Source organism: Triplophysa rosa, linkage group LG12 (assembly GCF_024868665.1).
Source record: "Triplophysa rosa linkage group LG12, Trosa_1v2, whole genome shotgun sequence".
In the NCBI taxonomy this organism is placed as follows: Eukaryota; Metazoa; Chordata; class Actinopteri; order Cypriniformes; family Nemacheilidae; genus Triplophysa; species Triplophysa rosa.
The window spans coordinates 20,698,928-20,718,706 of NC_079901.1; the positions used below are offsets into that span (position 1 = coordinate 20,698,928).

Genomic DNA, 19,779 nt, shown 5'->3' on the forward strand with positions numbered 1-19,779 from the left:
CGGGAATGTGTGGAGGCATTGCCAAATAACTATAAAATAATGAAACCTGCTTTGTTCTGAACATTCAGATGTCAGTCGAACAGGTTTTACCAGTTTATATAATCCCATTTCATGTATTTTCCTGTGCCAGATGATCTGTACTAATGTAAGTTTTCAGAAAGAAATGTGCTAATGATGTATTGTAATATATTATTTAAAATCTTAAAAAGGTGCCCAAAAGGTTTTCGTGTGATACCATAGAAATAATATTTTGTTTCCAAGAATTTTTGAGTCAAAATATTTTAAGAGCCATTTTTAGTTTAAAGAACCTTTGCAGTGAGATGGTTTCACAGTTCACAGGTTCTTGATAAAACCATACAACATTTAAAAAACATGAATTTCAAGTGTAAATTTGCATATGACTTATTCAGAACTTTGACTTGACGCCCCCTTGTGGAGATGCATGTAAAGTACAGTAAGTGAATGTTACTGGACAGTACTGCAGGTAAGTGGACAAATAACTTTATTTTTAATTCAAACAACCACCATCTTACATCACACATTTTTCAGGAAAGACTTTAGTTTTAGTTTATTATTAAAAATGTATTCATGATAGACCCATGATGACATCTATGTTTTACTTTAGTTTTATACATCACCCCCATGTTTCATCTGTCATTACATCAACTTGTTCTATAAACAGCCAAAACCTCTTCACGAGCATGCTATTGTACACCTACAATAAATAGTTTTAATTTATTTTAAGCTAGTTTGTTTACTATTATTATAATTGCTTTCCATATTGTGACACAAAAATAAATATCAATAAATAAATAATAAATCTTTTTTTACATAAACCTCACAACTCAAAAACAAACAATGATAAATCTAGAGATGCTATTGAGATTTTTTGTCGCACAAAAATGTGTTCACATTTCCTAATACTGCACAATAATTGACACTTTCCATAAATACAAAATAAAAAAAAAGAGCAGACACAAACTGCATTTTTTGATCATATTTGTTGATCATCAGTCAGATAAATCAAATATTATTTGACTATGAATTTTATGTCAACTTACAACATTCAAAATGGGATAGATGGTTTGGGAGCAAAGACTGCTTTGTAGTTATGTATATAAAACAATTTCCCACAAACTGAAGAAAATATTTTCTTACATATTTTAAAACATTATTAAACATTATTAAACATTATTAACATATTTTAAAACATATTAAACAGGAAACCAGTTATTTACATAAAATCATATTCATGGAAAGTGTCATTCCACCATGAAATTAGGAACGTTTAAATTAGATAAATTCGTACGGTAAAAAAAAACTAATCAGAAACATTAATACAACGAATAATGGACGGTGTGCTTTGCTAAATTTCAACTGAATGTCTTTGGTGAGGACATGAACAGTATAATCTGTCGCCTTGGCAAAGACTCTGATAAGAGCACAGGTGGAAGGCAGCAGGTGCCATCTGAGGGTCCAGTTTACTGAGATCTCACCACCGACAGAGCAAACGTTCAACACTGCATCTTTGTTCTGATATGTGTTATGTGCTTATTCCCTCTGTGCTTATAGCAGATGCAAGTGGAAACGCAATTTTTCTAGAATTAGAAATACTACTAACGCTGCTTATCGCATTAAAGCCACCAGAGAAACATAACACAAGCTTACACGGCATAATTTATGAGTTCATCACATCACCGTATTGCAGTCACTTATTATTTCCCTTTATCAGCTGCTGACTTTCATATTTGGTACACATTGATGCCCAAATCCTTTTTTGATAGACGGGTCATTCTCAGCAAACTCAGTTTCATGTGAGCTATTGCATGCATGTCCGATTTGACTTTCTACTGAATTCAGCAACATGATGTTAAACTGGGTCACATTATTTGCTACTTTGGCTGGTGTATCATGCAAATGATTGCGATTATTGCATCATATTTGTTAGATTTTTGCACGGAACTAGACTTTAAAAGCGTTTTAAACATTTCTCACAAACTCCACAGTTTCTTGAGAATGAACTGGATATTGTTTCATAACCTACAAGATCACTTACCCTACCACATTTTAATACTGCTGCAGCTTTTATGGAGTTATCCCCTAGACAGACACAAAGCTGAAATATTCGTAGTATTTGGGATATAGAGGCACAAACTTCCATCAACCAAAACATCCACGTCTAAACCATAACCAAACATAAACAAATGCTTAACATTCATTGGACAGTAACATTCTTTTGTTTTGCAGAGGGATGCGCAAGTTGGCCCCTGAACAGTCGGAAAGATGGCATACTAGTGCAGGCTATTGTTGGCAAAGGCAAGGCTGCTATTGCTAAAAGTGCCAACCCGCTTCCAAATGAAGGCTATTCTCTCGGAGACAATAGCTTCTGTCCGAGTTTCAGTGTCTCTATCCAGCAGTGCTGTAGTTAAGATCCAGAGTGGTCCCTGCTTCTCTGAGTGGCATCGGGACCCCTATATTGACCCCTGCAGGACACTTAACGCATCTTGTAGTCGTGAGCGATAGCAGCTTCACATAACTGCCCTTTAAAATCCAGCTCAAAGGAAAAGTCAAGGTCACGCTGAAAAATAAAAACAATAACAAAAAAGCTACAGTAAAAATATGAATGTACATGGGTTAAAATGTATGGGTCATAAGTGCATTACGTAGATGACAAAATATCAAATAATTTTGCATGATTTTGAACGAATTCCTTTTTGTACTAAAATGATATACTGTAAGTTGTTTTGCTTGTTTGTGTTATATTAAAATAAATGAAACTTGGTTTGGTTCTTTACTCCATGGTTTTTTAGAGATCATATTTTTGGAATATTGTTATGGTTTTTTTTAAGTGACTTATCTGTGTACTTCATTGTTTTTTTAATTCATGTGCCCTCATAATCTTTAATCAAAAACGTTGACCTCCTTCCGCCCTTGAAAAGACTTCTCATCACTTCCTGTCACCAGGACTAGCGTGCAGGCGGAGCTTTCTTCACGAGGGGTTTTGTCTTTCAACGATCCAATCAGTTCTCGACGTGGGAAATCAACCCCCGCCCTACATTTTCTCTCATTTCATAAGCCGTTTCACTTGGATATACATCACGATATGGAAAACAATACGATTGTTACTTCCGTTTCATGCCGTCATTAAGTGTGGCAAATAAAGATTGGGGTCACTCTTTTTATATTTTAAGGCATGCACTAACGTATGATAAATATCTTATTAATAAAGTCACATAAATGTTAAACATGTGACATATCACATCTTCTGAATGGGGTTATATTGGACATCTGCACATGAACAAATAGTCTTTATCGCCCAGATGAAAACAAACAAAAACATCTCAGAAGTGTATATGTGAATGAGTTACTATGAAGATTCTTACTACGTTCTTCTCATTTGGCTTCATGGTGACGCTGCCCACTATCTCTTCTCCTCTTTTTACAGTCAGATACTCCTCCAGATAAAACACTGTTTGTTTCCAGTGTGTATACGGGGCATCTGGTGCTATGGGGGAGTTAAAAGAAAAAGAAAGTGTAAATAAATATATACAATATAACATTAAAAAAACAATATAAAGAGAAGTACGGTTGTCTTAGGCAACCGATTTCATGAATACTATTTCACATTGTGCATGTGTGCGCGCGTGTGTGTGTGTGCGTGTGTGTGTGTGTGTGTGTGCGTGTGTGCGTGTGTGTGTGTGTGTGTGTGTGTGTGTCTGAGAGAGAGAGAGAGGCTAGGTGTTCATTGCCAGCAGCAAGATCGCTTGCTCTACCCATGAGAAAATGCCCGTGTGCTGAAAGAGCAATATGCCAGACTTAAAAGGTCAAAAGAACTTTCCAGAACTCTCAGATCGCTGTGTCTGGCGATCCCACATCACTCACAGCCTCCTGACAAAAGTGCAACTCTACATCCAAGAACCGGTCAGGTGGTCTCTTGATTCTATAATGTATCAAACTGCTGATGTACAAAACATGAAAGGCAGCACAGAGAGGAACCAAAAACCACATGAACGTAAACCACAGCGGACAATCGGTTTTAATCTCCTCCTTTAAAAGCCCCGAGCAGCTAAATAGTTTTTTGTCCAGGGAATGTATCAGGCTTTCTGGGCATCAGCTGGAATCAATGGGGTATTAAGTTGTTTGTAAGTGCCTGGCCTTCTCCGCTCTGTTTGTGCTCAATAAAACACTAAATTAATATTGCATTGCATGATGGAAAACGCTAGAGAATTTGTTATGACTCAGCGGTGTAGACGGTGTTTGCTGTCGGGTGGGTCACCAAAAATGGGCCCACCTAAAGAATACTTTACGTATTAACACATCTTGCACAATGGGAACAGTTGTGGGTAGGTGTACAGAGCACAGTCAATATTGTAGAAGGGATAAAATAAGTCCTGTACAGTGTTGTTACTTGCAAATGTATTTATTGAAATAGAAATGTGCTTCTTAATATTTCATATTATACAATACTACACGTGTTCTCCTGAATAGGTGGCCACTGCCTGCCTGGCTAAAAACCACAATAGTATCGATTTAATGGTTATGACAGGAATTGCAATGGATTTAATGGAAACTATAATGATCTCTGTTGGTCTCTCCTGGGAATGTTTGGGCTCAGCTGGTAGGATGTTATGTGACAGATAGAAACCAATGGAACACCACTAGAATAAGGCATAAACAAGGTTTTGAAATGGTTTTGAAGGTAAACAGTTGATTGTTCATAACGGTATTTATAATGGAAACCAAAATAATTTGTAATGTTTTATTCAGCAGGGTGTTTCAATGCATGAATGCATGACTTTGGCCAGTGCAGTGTCATAATTTATCCACCAGGGGGCAGATACAAACCACGAATACACAAAGGGCTCGTCATCATTCTTGAACCCTGGGTTAACTAATGGTTCTTTTTGCATATCTATGAGGTCATTAACATTTGGACGAATGCCATGTGCAACGCTGTTTTAATATCAGCTTGTCTTTCTGATTAAATTCCGTCGCTATATCTACTAACGTACTGAAATGAAACATTATATCCTTCCTGCCACTTCGATCGACGTTTATGATTGTCATTATATTTAACTATTTGCTTTTAAACGATTGTTTATTTCTCTCCTGATAACTCACAGTAACATAGTAGCACTGCTTTGTTTCACACTGTGTAATTTTCGGGTTTAACCCTGTAAACGCACCCAACTTGACCCAGGGTTAGATGCTATCTCTCTTTTTAAATCACAAGTAGACTGGCCTTAACCTGGCATCTTAAAAAAAATCGCTCAGGTTAAGTCTAGGTTCCTTGTATGTTGGACCTGATGAAGTGCCTTCAGTATCATGCAGTGTGATGCGATGCAGGGATGTATAAAAAGGACACCTGTAGAGAAGCCAGTCTTTTTATGACACTTGGTGAACTCTATATTGAAGTAGGTGATCAGGGCGTGAACGTAGTCGTTCCTCTGGATCTGCAGACAGAAGGAGGATGTGAAGGACAGTTCTTCTGGCTTTACCGTGTAGATGTCTACCTCCTGAGACAAGACAAAAGAGCATCATATTAATAAACACGGATCAAGAATCTTCAGTTTTTCTCTCTTGTAATCACATTAGGATTTTATTACTTCTTAGATTAGTGCAAGCACAATGCATTTCACATGAGTTTGTGTTCCATCTGAGTCCTGCCTCTCACTGCTGCTATATTTACCTGAAAAAATGGGGGAAATGTGGTTTTATATTCCTCTCATTCCCATTAAATTCAGCAGCAGGTCCTCCATTTGTAAACTTGTCTGATCTTCTTTAGATTTAGATATGTGGCACAAAGTTTGGAAAGGATCATTAAAGATGAGGTAACGCACACAATCTCATATTAACCTTGAGTACCTATACAGTAGTGTTGCATACGTAGTACCTTCGAAAAGTATTTAGTTTGATCAAATTAATAAAAGACAGATACAGCTGTACGATTATTTCCGAAAAAAGACGAGCGCCTGGAGGCGTGAGGGGAGGCGGACAGCCGAGTGAAGCGGCAATGAAGGGCATGCTCTTTGGCTGGTTGACGCGTGGGTGTGCTCTTTCTCTCACGCTCGCTGGATGACGCGTGGGTGTGCTTTTCCGGCAGAATTGTCCAACTTGTTACGAAACGGGAATCCATGTTCGAAAAAAACTTTCCGAAACCTGTACGAACCCTGGCGGAGCGAATCGAGCACAGAAATACTACGTCAGACGTTCAACTCGTTTTTTGACAAGTTAACCATGTTAAGCTTGAGAAGCCAGCACGTTTAAAGGGGTCATATGGCGCGAACAATGGTAAGAGGCGTTACATTTCCGTCACACGCTTGCAGTATTCGACCAATCACTACGCACTGGTTAACTGGCCAATCATAGCACACCTCGCTTTTCAGAGCCATGAGCTTTGTTAAAAATCCGCGCGTTTCAGAGAGGCGGGGCAAAGAGGAGATACAAACATGCACGGTATGTGGAAAATACAGCGGTTTTGAACATTAAATCGTGTATACACATTGCATCTAAAACAAACGATAATATTCGGTTTAGCCGTGTCATATGACCCCTTTAACAGTGTAAAGAAGTCAGAATGTATGAAATAGCTTGTTACCTCCACTTTAATCACTATATCACCATACAAACAAGCTAATAGTGGAGGTCTGTGTATGTCACATCTGTCGCTTAAGTGGCTTCATCCATTACCTCCAAGGTTTGCTTCATTTGACTAATGTGATCTTTAAGTTACTCTACCCTGAATTTGACAAAAAAGGCCATTTGGAACAAGAGCTGGATGAAACATTTGATCCAATTTTTCAAAGAAAGGTCAGTTCAGGACACACAGTGACATACTGTAAAGAGTATACGGGAATGCTGATGACACTACGTATGTATAAATGCCATCGCATTAGATTGCAAAATGTCAAGTGTTACATATTTCAAAGATTCACGGCACAAGCAAAACATGTCACACATACAATCATGTCCATATAATCATTAAATGTTGGATTTACCGCTTTTAATCTAATGCAATGACATCCATACCTTTTACATTGTGTCTTAAGTGTCTAAATACATACAAGATTGTTGGCAGTACATGAAATACAGCACAAGTGTTCAGATTTCTGTGGACGATCTCAATGTCAAGAGTTTGCCAGTTCTGAATTACATCAAAGGCTTTTGTTTCATTCCCACGTGAATGACCTGTGATAGAGCTGCTAAATTCATATCTCAGACAGCTAAAAGCCTTCTGCTTCAAAATATATCTTTCCGCAGTAAAAACGAAAGGTCTGCAAGATACAGGAGAGGTTTCCAGATGCATTTCACAGTCCATCTGTGAAGCCATAAACTTTCCAGTCTTGATGAATCAGATTGAACCAATAATCATCTCATCAGCACCTTCACTTGCGCTTTATAATGAAATGAAATTGCATTTCAACGGATCATTATGTAACTGTCACGCTGAGTGATACAGCTAATGATCGGTTCAATTCTAATGCCGCTGTTTTCTCTGTGGACTCGTCTCGATTCGTCTGAACCGAGAAACACACGTGCTCGTGCATTGACTTATCAACATTGTAGGGTTGATAAGTGTAGTAACGTCTGACCTTGATTAGACAGGCGTTGGATACGACTTGTTTGGCGTCCACGATGTCCACCAGCGGCTCTTTCATGGCTACGTTCCTGATACAGGTCATGTCGAAGCCGTAAACGTTCTCCCACCCTATTAAAACGATGAAAAATGGTAGTTAAAGGTTTCGGTAAAGAGCTTTAGAAAAGTCACTTTCATAAAGGCTTTAGTGAGGTACAAGCTTTTCTAAAGATATGCGATGTGTGTGTACTGTACGTACAGTGTATCTTGAAGTCCTTGTACTGCCTGTCTTCAATGGCCACCACATAGAGAGCAGCTCTGTCTGGAAACATTAAACCTCCGGGTTTCTGCAGATGGAGAAAGAATCTGTTCACTCTGCAGAGAGACTGACCGCACATTATACTGTACACACACAGACACCGACCAGCCACTTATCTCTGGCGTAGATGACCGTGTTGAGCATGGATTCATAAAAAAGAGAGTAACCCATCCACTCTGAGATGATGATGTCCACCTGATCTACCGGTAGCTCCGTCTCCTCCACTTTTCCTTTAAAGATGGTTATAACTGAAACACACAGCAGCGCACACCTCATGAGCACAGGGCTGGTTCCTTTTGAAATTTTAAGGCTGGTTTTGAAATGCGTGTGTGTGTGTGTTTGTATGTGTCCAGGTTTATCTATTGTGGGGACGTTCGGGGTGAATGTCAAGGTCAAAGTCTGATCCATCTATATCAGTGGTTCTCAACGGGGGGCCCAGCTAACTTCCAAGTGGACCTCAACATGACTAATAATATAAAAGTAGACAAAATGAGCATTGAAATACATAAACAAGATATTTATTATTATTTGGCCATTTTATAATGAATAAACACTTTTCCAGTTAATGTCAAGATATATAAAAAAAATTTGGGTAGAAATTTGGTGTTTTTGCGATTGGAATGGGGGCTTTAAATATTGTTGAATACATTGGTGAGCCTTGGAGTCAAAAAGGTTGAGAAACCCGATCATGGATACTGGTTATCAAACGATACCTAATAAAAAAATGAAAAACTGTGCTTCTATTAAGGTAAGGAGATCAGTCGTGAAAGAGATTAAGAGACCACTCCAAAATTATGTTCAGCTGTAGTTCTGAATTTACTATTTAGGCGCCTGTTTAAGGAAAATCGTAATTTTGGTTTTGCTCTGTGAACTAGTGACGGAACAAAAATTCTTCCGAATTCCAAACGAAAATATTGCTTTTTGTTTGCATTTTTTGTAAATGGAACAAACAGTTCAAAATAACAAAAAATATGTTTGCAGATCTTGTTTATAATATCTTTTTCATGTTTAAAAAAACACTAATATTGTTACATGTGTTTAAGGATCAGTTCAGAAATGAATGTATAATGGAATAAACCTGATTGCTTTGCAACTTCCATGAATCTTCTTTGCATTCTCTCAGTCCTTCACTACTGTTGCGTGACTTTGTCATTCCTGAGGTTTGTTTCTATTGAAATTCAATAGACATACTGATCTGGAATTGTCACAAACAATACACACAGAAATGCTGATTTAAGGCAAAACGGGAGTGATCTCTTAATTTTTTGCCGTGGCTGTATGTCGATGAAAGTTCCCTACTATATATATAAATCTAACGTGTGTTTGTGTGTGTAAAACTGTGTACAGCTTTGGCGTTACTTGTAAAATGTCCTCACAAATATGATGAAAGGACATTAAAGGTGTTGAGCACCAATTTAAATGCCCTTTACCTATATTTGGGAGGATATTTATAAATACATTGTTTTATCTAAATTTAGTCAAATAGATTTGCGTGAGAAGGTTTGATTTTTAGTTTTAGGTGTGGGGTATAGTAAATAGCACTATTTTAATAAGAAAACCTGGGTGACATGAGAGGTGTGTGTGTGTGTGTGTGTGTGTGTGCGTTTGTGTTTAAAGTGCATCGCACTCCAGCTGAGTTTGCAACATCAGCTTTTGTTGAACTCCCATACTGCAGTGCCCTTAAAAACCGAACATTTTTGGTAGAAAACAGGAAGTAGCCTCTCACTGGACATTGTGTTCTCTGGAGGTCTTCACTCAATTACAAAATGCACTGTATCTGCCCTACCTTTCACACTTTTATATTTTTCATCATAGCACTATTTTTGTAGCACTATGTCCTTTGTAGCCGTTTCCTCTCTAAGCATTGATAAAGCACATTTTACCATTTAAATTCAAAGCACTCTTACTATTCAGATTACTGCAGAGCATCTATGTTATGTCTATTTAGCATGCTGAACAAGAGAACATTAATTCTCATACCGTTTCTCACACACCCACATATAAGATGCGTAATATGTTCTTACCACTATCCAGATGATTGGCCTTGATGATTTTCTCAGAGTATTCTGATATGCTCGAGCATTCGATCTGAGGAATATAAACACAAAATAATAATAAGATAAACGGCTTAGAATTTTGAGTGCCATTCATAACCAAAGCACCGACGTCAGTGTTCTGCCTCAGAGTTTCTCAACATTGAAGGTTCTCCATTAACATTTACATACAGTGCTGAGTTTCTGTCCCTCCGTGAGTCAAAAATATACATACACATGACAGGACTGTCAATGCCCAAGGGTAAAGTGAAGGGGAGAGATATAGTTGGAAGCCATCAGCCTCTTTCTCCTGTATAAGTGAGAGGTTAATGCCAGACAATGCTATGATCTCTGAAGCTTATAAAGTCCCCTGTGTGTCTCCCAGACATCATTAGTGTCCATAGCCATTGCTGTCAACTTTAACACAGAGACAAAAGTCAGCCAGAGTTACTTTAACTGAGATATAATCGGCATAGTGCCTGTCGCACCTGTTTGCAGAAAAGTTTCACGTATCGCGGTGGGTAAGCGATGGAGGAGAGTTTAAATGTAATCGGTGCTTTAATACGATCAGCACAATTCCAGCTTTCTCAGAAGAAAAGTGTTTGATGTACATGATCAAGGCGAGAGGAAACTGCTTGGGCCTGAACTGCAGTAGATCAAGGGCAAACAAGACAAGCTTTAGAATTGAACATGATTACTAGATTTGAGGTATTTTTTAATAGGTATTTTGAGGTATTTGGTAAAAATATCAGTTTATGTATATTATCGGTAATTTATCCATAAATGTGTTCCAAAACCTTCCAGGAGCTTCAACAAACTTAAATTTGCCTGTATTTATTTAGTATCCAGAACGACTTAGAAGTGAGCGAGCATTTAACATTTTGTCAGTGAAATACACTTCTTCAGAAATATGTTTTTATGTATTTTCTGAATTCACAATACTATAAACTGCTGGTTTGTTTTAACACACAATGCTTTTTGGGTCTGAACACAACTTTTGGGTTGGAAGTTACATAAATATCCTGGGTTGTTTCAACCCCAAAGCCAAGATGTGTTAACCCATTATTTGGTCAAATATAACCATTTTTTGGTCTTAATTTAACCCAACAGCTGGGTTTGTCCCTTTTTTACCCATATTGGGTTGAAAATAAACCAGCAGTTTTTAGAGTGTAACTTGTTTTGAACCCATAGCATTATTTTTGGCCTTAAAGGAACAATGTGGAGATTTTAGGGGCATCTAGCGGTGAGGTTGCGAATTGCAACCAATGGCTCACTCCTCCCCTTCCTTTAAAAGCACTAGCGGCTCTCACGGGACAAAGATGTCGTTAAATTTTTGCTTCTTTGCCAAAAGAGATAACAAATTTACAAAACACACTCTGTAGAACAGTTTGTCCGTTTAGGCTACTGTAGAAACAACATGGCGACTTCCATGCAAGGGGACCCGTGGTGAATGTACAGTAGATAGAAATAGCTCATTCTAAGGTAATAAAAACATAATATAAAGTCTTTATACACATCTGAAGACATAGACACACAGCACTTTTAATTTTACATGAACTTATACTTGCACCAAATGTGAAGCAGATAAATATGTTGTGTTGCCTCATATACCCACACAACCATAAGCTTTAATAAGGAAAACTTAGAATAACAAATACACAACTGATTAATCCTAAAAAAGCAGCCAGCCAGTTCAGAACAGGACATTGTTTATTTTCTGCACGTTGTTGATCTTTTATCTTTGACATTGCCATGTTGAGCAAGTGGATTGGTTGACTTTGTCTGTAACACGGACACCGAGTCGAGTTTGCTGTCTCTGGCATTTAGAATATGTAATGAAGGCGTTTAGGGAATTGTTCATTATCACAGTGCAACCTGATAAGAGCAGCGAGGTGCAAATCACATCAGCTCAATTACATCAGAGGAAGCATACAGCGGCACACAGCTCCACTCCTTCAGGTACTTTCCCTCTCTTCTAGAAAGAGAATAAAGCTTTCCGAACATTCTGTCCCTATAGAGGTTGCTGGGACGCGTACAATCGAGAGAGATTTTACTCTGTTCATATTCTGACTTACCAAGCTCAGGCTTCAGTTCTTCGAGAAAGTGCAGAATCACATGGTTAATGTCCCCTTTCTGACCCTTACTGCCTTTTTCGGGTGCGTCTCATTTGTTGGTAGAGCCAATTACTACCGCATGTGGTGTGTTGGAGCCTGTGATGCCAGCGTGGCTGCTAAAAACCTTCAGTATAGGCACAGGGGTGGATACAAGAGGAGGAGGGTTGTTTATAACGAAATTGTGGTTTAGACAGTGATACAAAAGTGTCCCTTTAGTGGTGATGATTATTTTATTGTATTGATGGATTACCATATTGTGCCACTATGGTACATGTCTAAAAAAACATGGTACCACCATATTACGTCATGGCACTTTGTTAGAGGCACTAGATGAAGAAAAGTAAGCATCTTTGTGGACGTTGTGGATCAGCCTTTATTATGAAATAAGTAGGTGGTAATGTGCCATCAAATTTCCTATAAAAGAGGATTATTTACTTGTCGTTCAGAAGCTTTAAGCCGCTGCAGCGTGGCTGCCACGATGCTATTTTTGGCACGGAGGACAGTTCCAGCATGGTAGGCAACTACAGGCTCCTGCAGTTTTCAGGCATAAGGAGGGCTGGCCTCTTACCCCATACACGTGCTTGGCTCCAGCTTTGGCAGCAAACATAGAGAGTATGCCAGTTCCACTCCCCACGTCCAGCACAATCCTGTCCTTGAAGACGTGTTTGTTGTGGTACATTGAGTTCCTGTATGTCAACGTTCTCATTTCATCCTTTAGCATCTCCTGTGTATACACACACACACACACACACACACACACACACACACTATTCAGTGCATTCCGTTTTCTTGTGAGATCACGCACAACATTTTTACAATGTGAATTATACAAAGGCGTATGGAAAAAGCAAGAATGAAGCCACACCCTGAAGCATATCATACTGAAACAATTGATTGTGATCATACACATTCACATAAATTAGCAATTTTAGAAAATACGAATTGCTATTAGATTGTCTTGGTATTTTAGAAAGCGGGACTATAGTGGCGTTGTATAATGGCAAACTCTTTTGAAAGCAGTTGTCAATTCAACTTTCCAATGCGTTTTGGATGAGAAGTGCAGAGTTTCTGTCTGTGTAGGGTACTCCTAATCCATTAACTTTAAGGTTGCCAGATCTGCATTACAAAACCAGCCCAAAGGCCAATCACAACAAGCCCAACAATTCTTTTGAAGCAGTTGTCAATTCGACTCTTCAGTGTGTTTTGGATGTGAAGTGCAGATTTGCTGTCTTGTAGAGTACTCCTAATCTATTAACTTCAGGGTTGCCAGATCTGCAATACAAAACTAGCCCAACAACTCTTTTGAAGCACTTGTCAATTTGACTTTCCAATGCGTTTAGGATGTGAAGTGCAGAGTTGCTCTATGCGAAGGGTTCTCCTAATCTGTTGACTTTAGGGTTGCCAGATCTGTGTTACAAAACCAGCCCAATGGCCAGTCAAAACTAGCCCAAGGACCAAAACTCAAAATATGCCACTTCTATACTGCCCTGCAAAGGCAAAAGGCAGTACCTTCGTTTTTTCAAGACCTCCTTTATCATGTGGATTAGTATCCCAAGTCAGTTTTGTTGTTTTTTTGAAAAATAATGGTTGTAACTTCGAAAAGCCTATGAGAAAAAAATCATTTTTCTCAGTTCCACACTCCAATGAGTTAAGGTCTTTTGCCCATGTAGGGCAGTATACCTTAAATACATATTTTATAATCACTGTTATGCGTTACACACAATTTCTTCTTAAAACTCACAGTATAGTAGTAATCATAAACACAGTCTGGTTTCATAAGTAACTTTATCTTACTTTAAAAATGACTGCTGATTAACAGAATCCACATTCCACCATTAACCCACGTAATAAAACAAAACTCGCAGCAACAGTTTTAAAGTAGCCCAGCTCTGTGGGAAAACCTCTCACCTGGTGTAACAATCTGGCTGGAGAGCTGGATCCAAATGCAGTAATTATATATATTTAATAAAAACCAAAGCACACATGTACAAAACTCAAAGAGACAACGAAAGAACATCCAAACAATGCAATAACACCAGACAACTAACAGGAGAAACACAGGGGTATAAATACACAAACTAATGAGGGTTAAAAAGACACATGGGAGACAATCAACTGGGAACCAATGAACAAAAAGAACTACAACATAACACAGGAAACAGGAACTAAGGAATACAAACTAAAAGTCCACAACAACCAGGGAAACAAGAGACAGACACGTGACACCTGGCAACCCTGGTTAGCTTATGAGGTTCAGTTAGTGGAAGTTGCTTTGGACAGGATTGTCTAACAAATTCATATACTGTAAGTAATTCCTGTAGTGGCTTTAATATCCGCGCAGATTTTTTTGTGCAATATACCAGATTTTTCACTGGAAACACTATGAAAAATGCCCCAACATGGGTTTCTGACATTCAATGTATTTAATAACTGTTGCCATCATGTCTTCGCAGTTCCTAGCAGGTCTTTAGGAGCACAACTTTGTCAAATTGAGATGAGAGATGGGAAATAGATGTGACCTATATACAAAAAATAAGCCTGAACAAAATTAATCTTGCAGGTCTCGCCTGAATCTCCTGTTCTGCACTCACTCTTATCCCATAATTCAATGACGCACCTCACGCTCTCCTGCTCCACTTCTCAGCATACTTGTAAGCATTACTGCTCCTACTTCTCAGCATTATACATAACGCCCAGGAAATAAATCACCAAGATTGATGTCAGTTATCAAGAGTACTTGCATCCAAGACCATACATCTCAGCATCATTCTTAATGTAAGCGTCGTCTTTGACCTGCTCGTACCTCATGAATGCCAAAGTGGGCATAGGAGTCAAAGTAGTAATCCCTGGAGGTCATCTCATCCGGGGTGAGGAACTTGGACATCTTTCCTCTGCCAGGGCAACTAGGCAGGCTGGCCGAGTGAGGGGTGTGAGGCGGGTGGGACGGGTGTGTGGGCCGCTGGGTGTGATGGACCGATGACACAGGTTTGGGGAGAGGGGATGGCTGGACTGATTGGGATGGGGCGGCACTCAGGGGCTGTTGCTGAAATTTGAAAATGAAACAAAGAGAGAGGCATTTTACCATAAAACCAACAGCGCTAATCACTGCTGTCCTTCTGAAACCTTATATCTTCATATTTCTTGATTTTTTTTGGCCATAAATCGTTATTATTAGTCACCCTTTATGTTTGTCCCTGAGTTTTGCTAGTACTGTGTTTTTCCATTCCTTGAAAAACAGCAAATTTGGAAATCCGAGGTTTCGGAAGAACAGCGATGAAACATAAGTTACGCAAGAAAATGATGCTTATTATAGAACCAATAAGATTTGGTAACATTATTGTCATGACGCTAATGGAAAAGAATTGTATTATTGTGAATGTAATAATATACAGTGGCGCTATAAATTAATTTTTGAACTTTAGCCATGCATTACGTCTAAAATATCAACTAACGAATAAATGGCTTTTATTTTAAAGTAAGAGAGCATATTTTTCAAGCAAAGCACATTAATAAAAGCTTTTGGGTTTTAAATGAAAAGCAAACGCATTGCCAACACATGTTTGGGCACTGCGTGGTTGTCATATGTTCTTAGTAAATTTGGTGATTTGATGTCTGGTTGACTTTTTAACACAGTTGGTAAACATTAATTTGACTGATAGCATTATTCCGTTTTTTATGATCAGTAAAGAGAGTTAATATCTTAATTGTGAATTATTTTGGCCTCAATAATCATGTGCTGAAAACGGATTTTGTGACAGCACTGACCTGTAGTTACTTTGTTACTATAAACACCATGAGCTTTTATAACACTTGTGTAAACTATGTTTTGCATTACAGTAATAGTACAGTATTTGTTTGTATCTCATTATTTTCTTAATGCTACTGTACAATACATTTCTACAATTTGCAACAGTAAAGATGGCATGTTGTTGTTGTGGCTTTGGGAATGTGCCTTCAAACAAAACAAACAAAATGATTTTAATGCCTAGCTGCTTACAACTAATCTTAAATCTCCATCATCTTTCCTTTTTTTCAGTATGTCTAGCATCTGTCTGTCACATTTCTGACTTGGCAGAGGTGCACTAGGTTGTGTGAGCGCAGGGCTGTAAGTGCAGGGCACTGATGAGGAAATGGATAAGTAAGAATAAGCGTTTCAAATGGTGAGCATCTCAGGCTCGGATTAGCAAACATACTACCTGCAGAGAATTTGGCCCGTCCTCTGCCTCACAGAAATGATGTTAATAAACCATTACCCCACATTACCAGCAACAAATGTGTATTAAAGTGCCACTGAAGTCATTAGAAGCTGTGTATGGATCTAAATGTGCAATCTACTTTTAGTGACCTTTCATACAGGACTCATTATAACGTCTCATCAGAGAACATATTTAATTCTTAGTACTGTAGGTGTCCAAATGTAGACATGTGTCTTTTGTCTCCTTGCTGTTTTCCTATATGCCATGGGCTTTACTTGATAAAGCCATGTTAATGTCTGCTCCATGGTTTTTTCAGCCTGCTCTCAAATGCAACTTGTCTTTTGTAAACAGCCTCTTTGTGATTGGAGTTAACATCTTACGTCTCGCAGATGTTAATTTTGTAATTTAGTGAAAGTGAAGACGTTCAAGTATGCATGTCTTTGTAATTACATAAGTGTGTGTGTTGCTTGACTGTGTGTATGTGTGCGTGTTTCCAGCCATTCAGCTCAAGGAATTTGAAGTAATGAGCATCATGAAGAGGGTCAGAGCAGCTGTATCAAGAGGCGTAAAGGTGTCAGGAATTCTCTACTAGAGAAATAGGAGTGGGAACACATGTCCTTGTATCTCTGCTCGGCTTACAAATCTAATTTCAAATTCTATTTTTAACCCCAACAAATGACACATTTCGGCATCGCTCCACCTTTAAACCAAGCCCGTGAGAGGAGAACACAAATTGTTTTTTTTCTGACGTATCTGATTGATGTGCATGTGGGAAGAATAGATGCGCTTGAGATCATTTCACAAACAGCGCTGACGTGTTTTCCTCTGGTGTTAGTTTATGACAGTGAAAAATATCCCTCAGTTTCAGCACACCTCTTTCTAAAAGCTTAAGAGTTGCTTTGCATTGCACGTGTAAATTATTAATGCGTTTAGAACGGCACTTATGAATTTTGCAGATCTGTGGGCAGCCTTTTCTGCGGCTGGGCATCACCAAGTTTTTTAAAGCCGTCAATGTGTTTCAGAGATAAGTGAGTGGCTAAGCACCACAACTGTGAAGTTTCGTATTTTAGAAACACACAGATGACCTTGAAATGCACATCAACCTCTCAGGTTCAAGTAAGAATATCCTCCACCAAAAAAGTGAGATGCATTTAACTGGAGATGCTGTGTTGCTTAAAATTGCTTGAAGCTTCCATCAATATGTAGAAAATGAAGTGTTGTAGATTTAGTGGACGGCTGTTTGACAGACTAACAGCACTAGAGCAGAGCAGTCAGTTTTAGCCTACCTGCTATTTTGGGGAGAGTTTTCAGAGGTCAGGCAGCATCCATCAAATGGTTTTTAAAGATCCCCTGACATTATACTGTGACCTACTGCTGCGCTGAACTTTACAGGGAATTTTTAACAGAAGCTTTCTTATGTGCGCCTCTTTTATCCATTCTTTAATGAACATGGATTAGCGTTCATGCTTATTTGGTCATGTCAATATATTTCCAGCTGGATAATCTCTTGAATGCAGAAAGTTCAAGGCCATGAATGGAACTGAAATTTATCAAAGTGTTTTGCTCAAAGGCAGGGCCAGACTTTAACCTTGGCAACCGCAGGTGGACCAGTTTCTCATTTATTTTGTGTGTGAATAGATTGAATTCAGGTTGTTTTGCCTCTAGCTACTTTAGTATGTTTGCCATTTCACTTTTAATCAAGGAAACTGGGGCTAGTTGTCACACAAGGATGTATCACAAAAGTTATACATAAATACTTGTGTATGTCAAAACAATATTTTTCTAATAGCTGTGAAGTAAAACCGCACTAGCATGCATTTTGTATGTTACCATTTAGTTTTTATTCTTTTCTTTGTGTTTCAGTAGATGCTCCTCTGGCAGGTGCTTTGGCTGTCAGGTGCAGCACCACGGACAGCGACCTTAGTGCGCAACCCGTGGACCAAAGCGCGAGCTCCATGTTAGACATTCAGTCATTAATTTACCTCATACTTCATATAAAGTAAGTTGCAGCTCAAGTGGCTTATTTAAATGACACAATGGTGATGTATCAACGCTTGCCGGATTTGAACCTACAACCTTTTGGTTACACGACACAAACGAACCAATGTCGGCAACGTACCAAACTAAGAAACACATGCGTTGTAAACGTTTGTACTTCATATTTAAAGATCGTTTGCGACAAGACAATGATTTGTATGTCGAGATAAACTCGAAAGCGAAGTAAGTTTCTGTTGCACATAATGCTTGGCAAGTAAAACCGATGACAAAAAATAATTTTGTATTTGATTTGTTAATCCTATTCGCTTACCTCGGTGCTCTCCGAATCCGCCATTTTTCTCCTGAGGAGCAAACAACGGGAGGAGTGTTTAATTCCCATAAGAGCCAACGAGATCCGCTCCGGATTGTGCGATTCAAAATGATAAAACCCTCTTCCAAGTCTTTCAAAATCCCGAAGCTGTTAGCTAAATGACCACGAAATCACGCAGTAAACTACAATCATGTTCCAGAAGATAAACGACCCCTAAAACTTGTTGCAAGCCCTCCTGAATCCATTGCGTAAAAGTTACCTACAGCAGTCGTTCCCGAAAGAGCGCATGGCGAACTCTCCATACCGTGGGGAAAATATGATGTACTTACAAAAAACACGTTTCTCCTCACTCACGTCTTGAGTAATATGAGATTTACACATCATCTGATCAATAAAGTGTTAATGATTCACGTCTTCATCCTTTGGGCATAGAATAAGATCCCCAAGTGACCCTTCAGAGGTCTGACATCCCGCACGCACCGGAGAAATCTGCCTCTTCATTACTGAATTGCAACGAAGCACGACATACTTAAAGTGGTTTCTTCTGAAATAGGAAACGTCGATCGGTTAAAAAGATTCTCGTACGTTTATAAAAGTGGCTGCACATCGCCACTTCAGAGGATCTGGAAATTCTGGAAAGGAAAAAGCGACCGAGCGTTTAAAGTTCCTCATTTAAGACGCCGATGAGTTCATGGAGAGAGTGTCGGTAAAATGCCGGTTCGTGGTACACCTTCCCGGCTGATGTTAAAGCACAAATTAGTGGGATTCCTTTAAATGGAGCAGCGGGAGCCAATGAGATCTGTTTCCACCTCGCCTCCGTCCTCTCACGGGCTGAATGTGATAACGTGAGTTCTGCTGCTGAAGCCCACACATAGGCAACTTACAGGAAATGAGTAAACACGCGATGTATCTAATTCGACAAAACTAAAACAACAAGACAGGGGTTTAGAAGATCAACTGCTTATCTGTATCTCAGTTTTTTCAATTCAATTTCAAAAGACTTAGCATGATTTTTTTTACACCTGATGATTTTACAGTTTACCTTTTTTTGTTTGTCTATATTAAGCGTGTAACATCCTGGATATTTTTTTTTATTTGTAAACAGATTTGTACACTGCACTTGACATATTATGCTATATACATGCTATAATATAATGCTCCCTCATTTATACGTTGCCTTAGTTGCTTTGGATAAAAGTGTCTGCCAAATGAATAGATGTAAATTCAGTTTGG

At 38.7% G+C, this 19,779-nt stretch overlaps 1 protein-coding gene across 1 annotated transcript; it reads right to left on the bottom strand.

The window, feature by feature from the left end:
• Nucleotides 1–485: 485 nt before the first annotated feature.
• LOC130563159 (protein arginine N-methyltransferase 8-B) lies at nt 486–19,376 on the bottom strand. The gene is made up of 10 exons (XM_057348590.1): nt 18,547–19,376; nt 14,846–15,085; nt 12,611–12,766; nt 9,920–9,983; nt 8,001–8,143; nt 7,836–7,923; nt 7,593–7,708; nt 5,366–5,516; nt 3,384–3,505; nt 486–2,578 (listed from the first exon to the last, which is right to left on the bottom strand). The coding sequence occupies exons 1-10, from the start codon at nt 18,613–18,615 to the stop codon at nt 2,495–2,497; spliced, it is 1,233 nt and encodes a 410-aa protein (XP_057204573.1). The 5' UTR covers nt 18,616–19,376; the 3' UTR covers nt 486–2,494.
• Between the last annotated feature and the right edge of the window lie 403 nt (nt 19,377–19,779).

Coding starts and splice junctions, on each gene's coding strand:
- LOC130563159 (XM_057348590.1), bottom strand. CDS start 18,615: ATGGGAATTAAACACTCCTCCCGTTGTTTGCTCCTCAGGAGAAAAATG. Junction 7,709..7,835: donor CAAGGACTTCAAGATACACT/GTACGTACAGTA, acceptor TCGTTTTAATAG/GGTGGGAGAACGTTTACGGC. Junction 3,506..5,365: donor AAAGACTGGCTTCTCTACAG/GTGTCCTTTTTA, acceptor ACTCCCCCATAG/CACCAGATGCCCCGTATACA.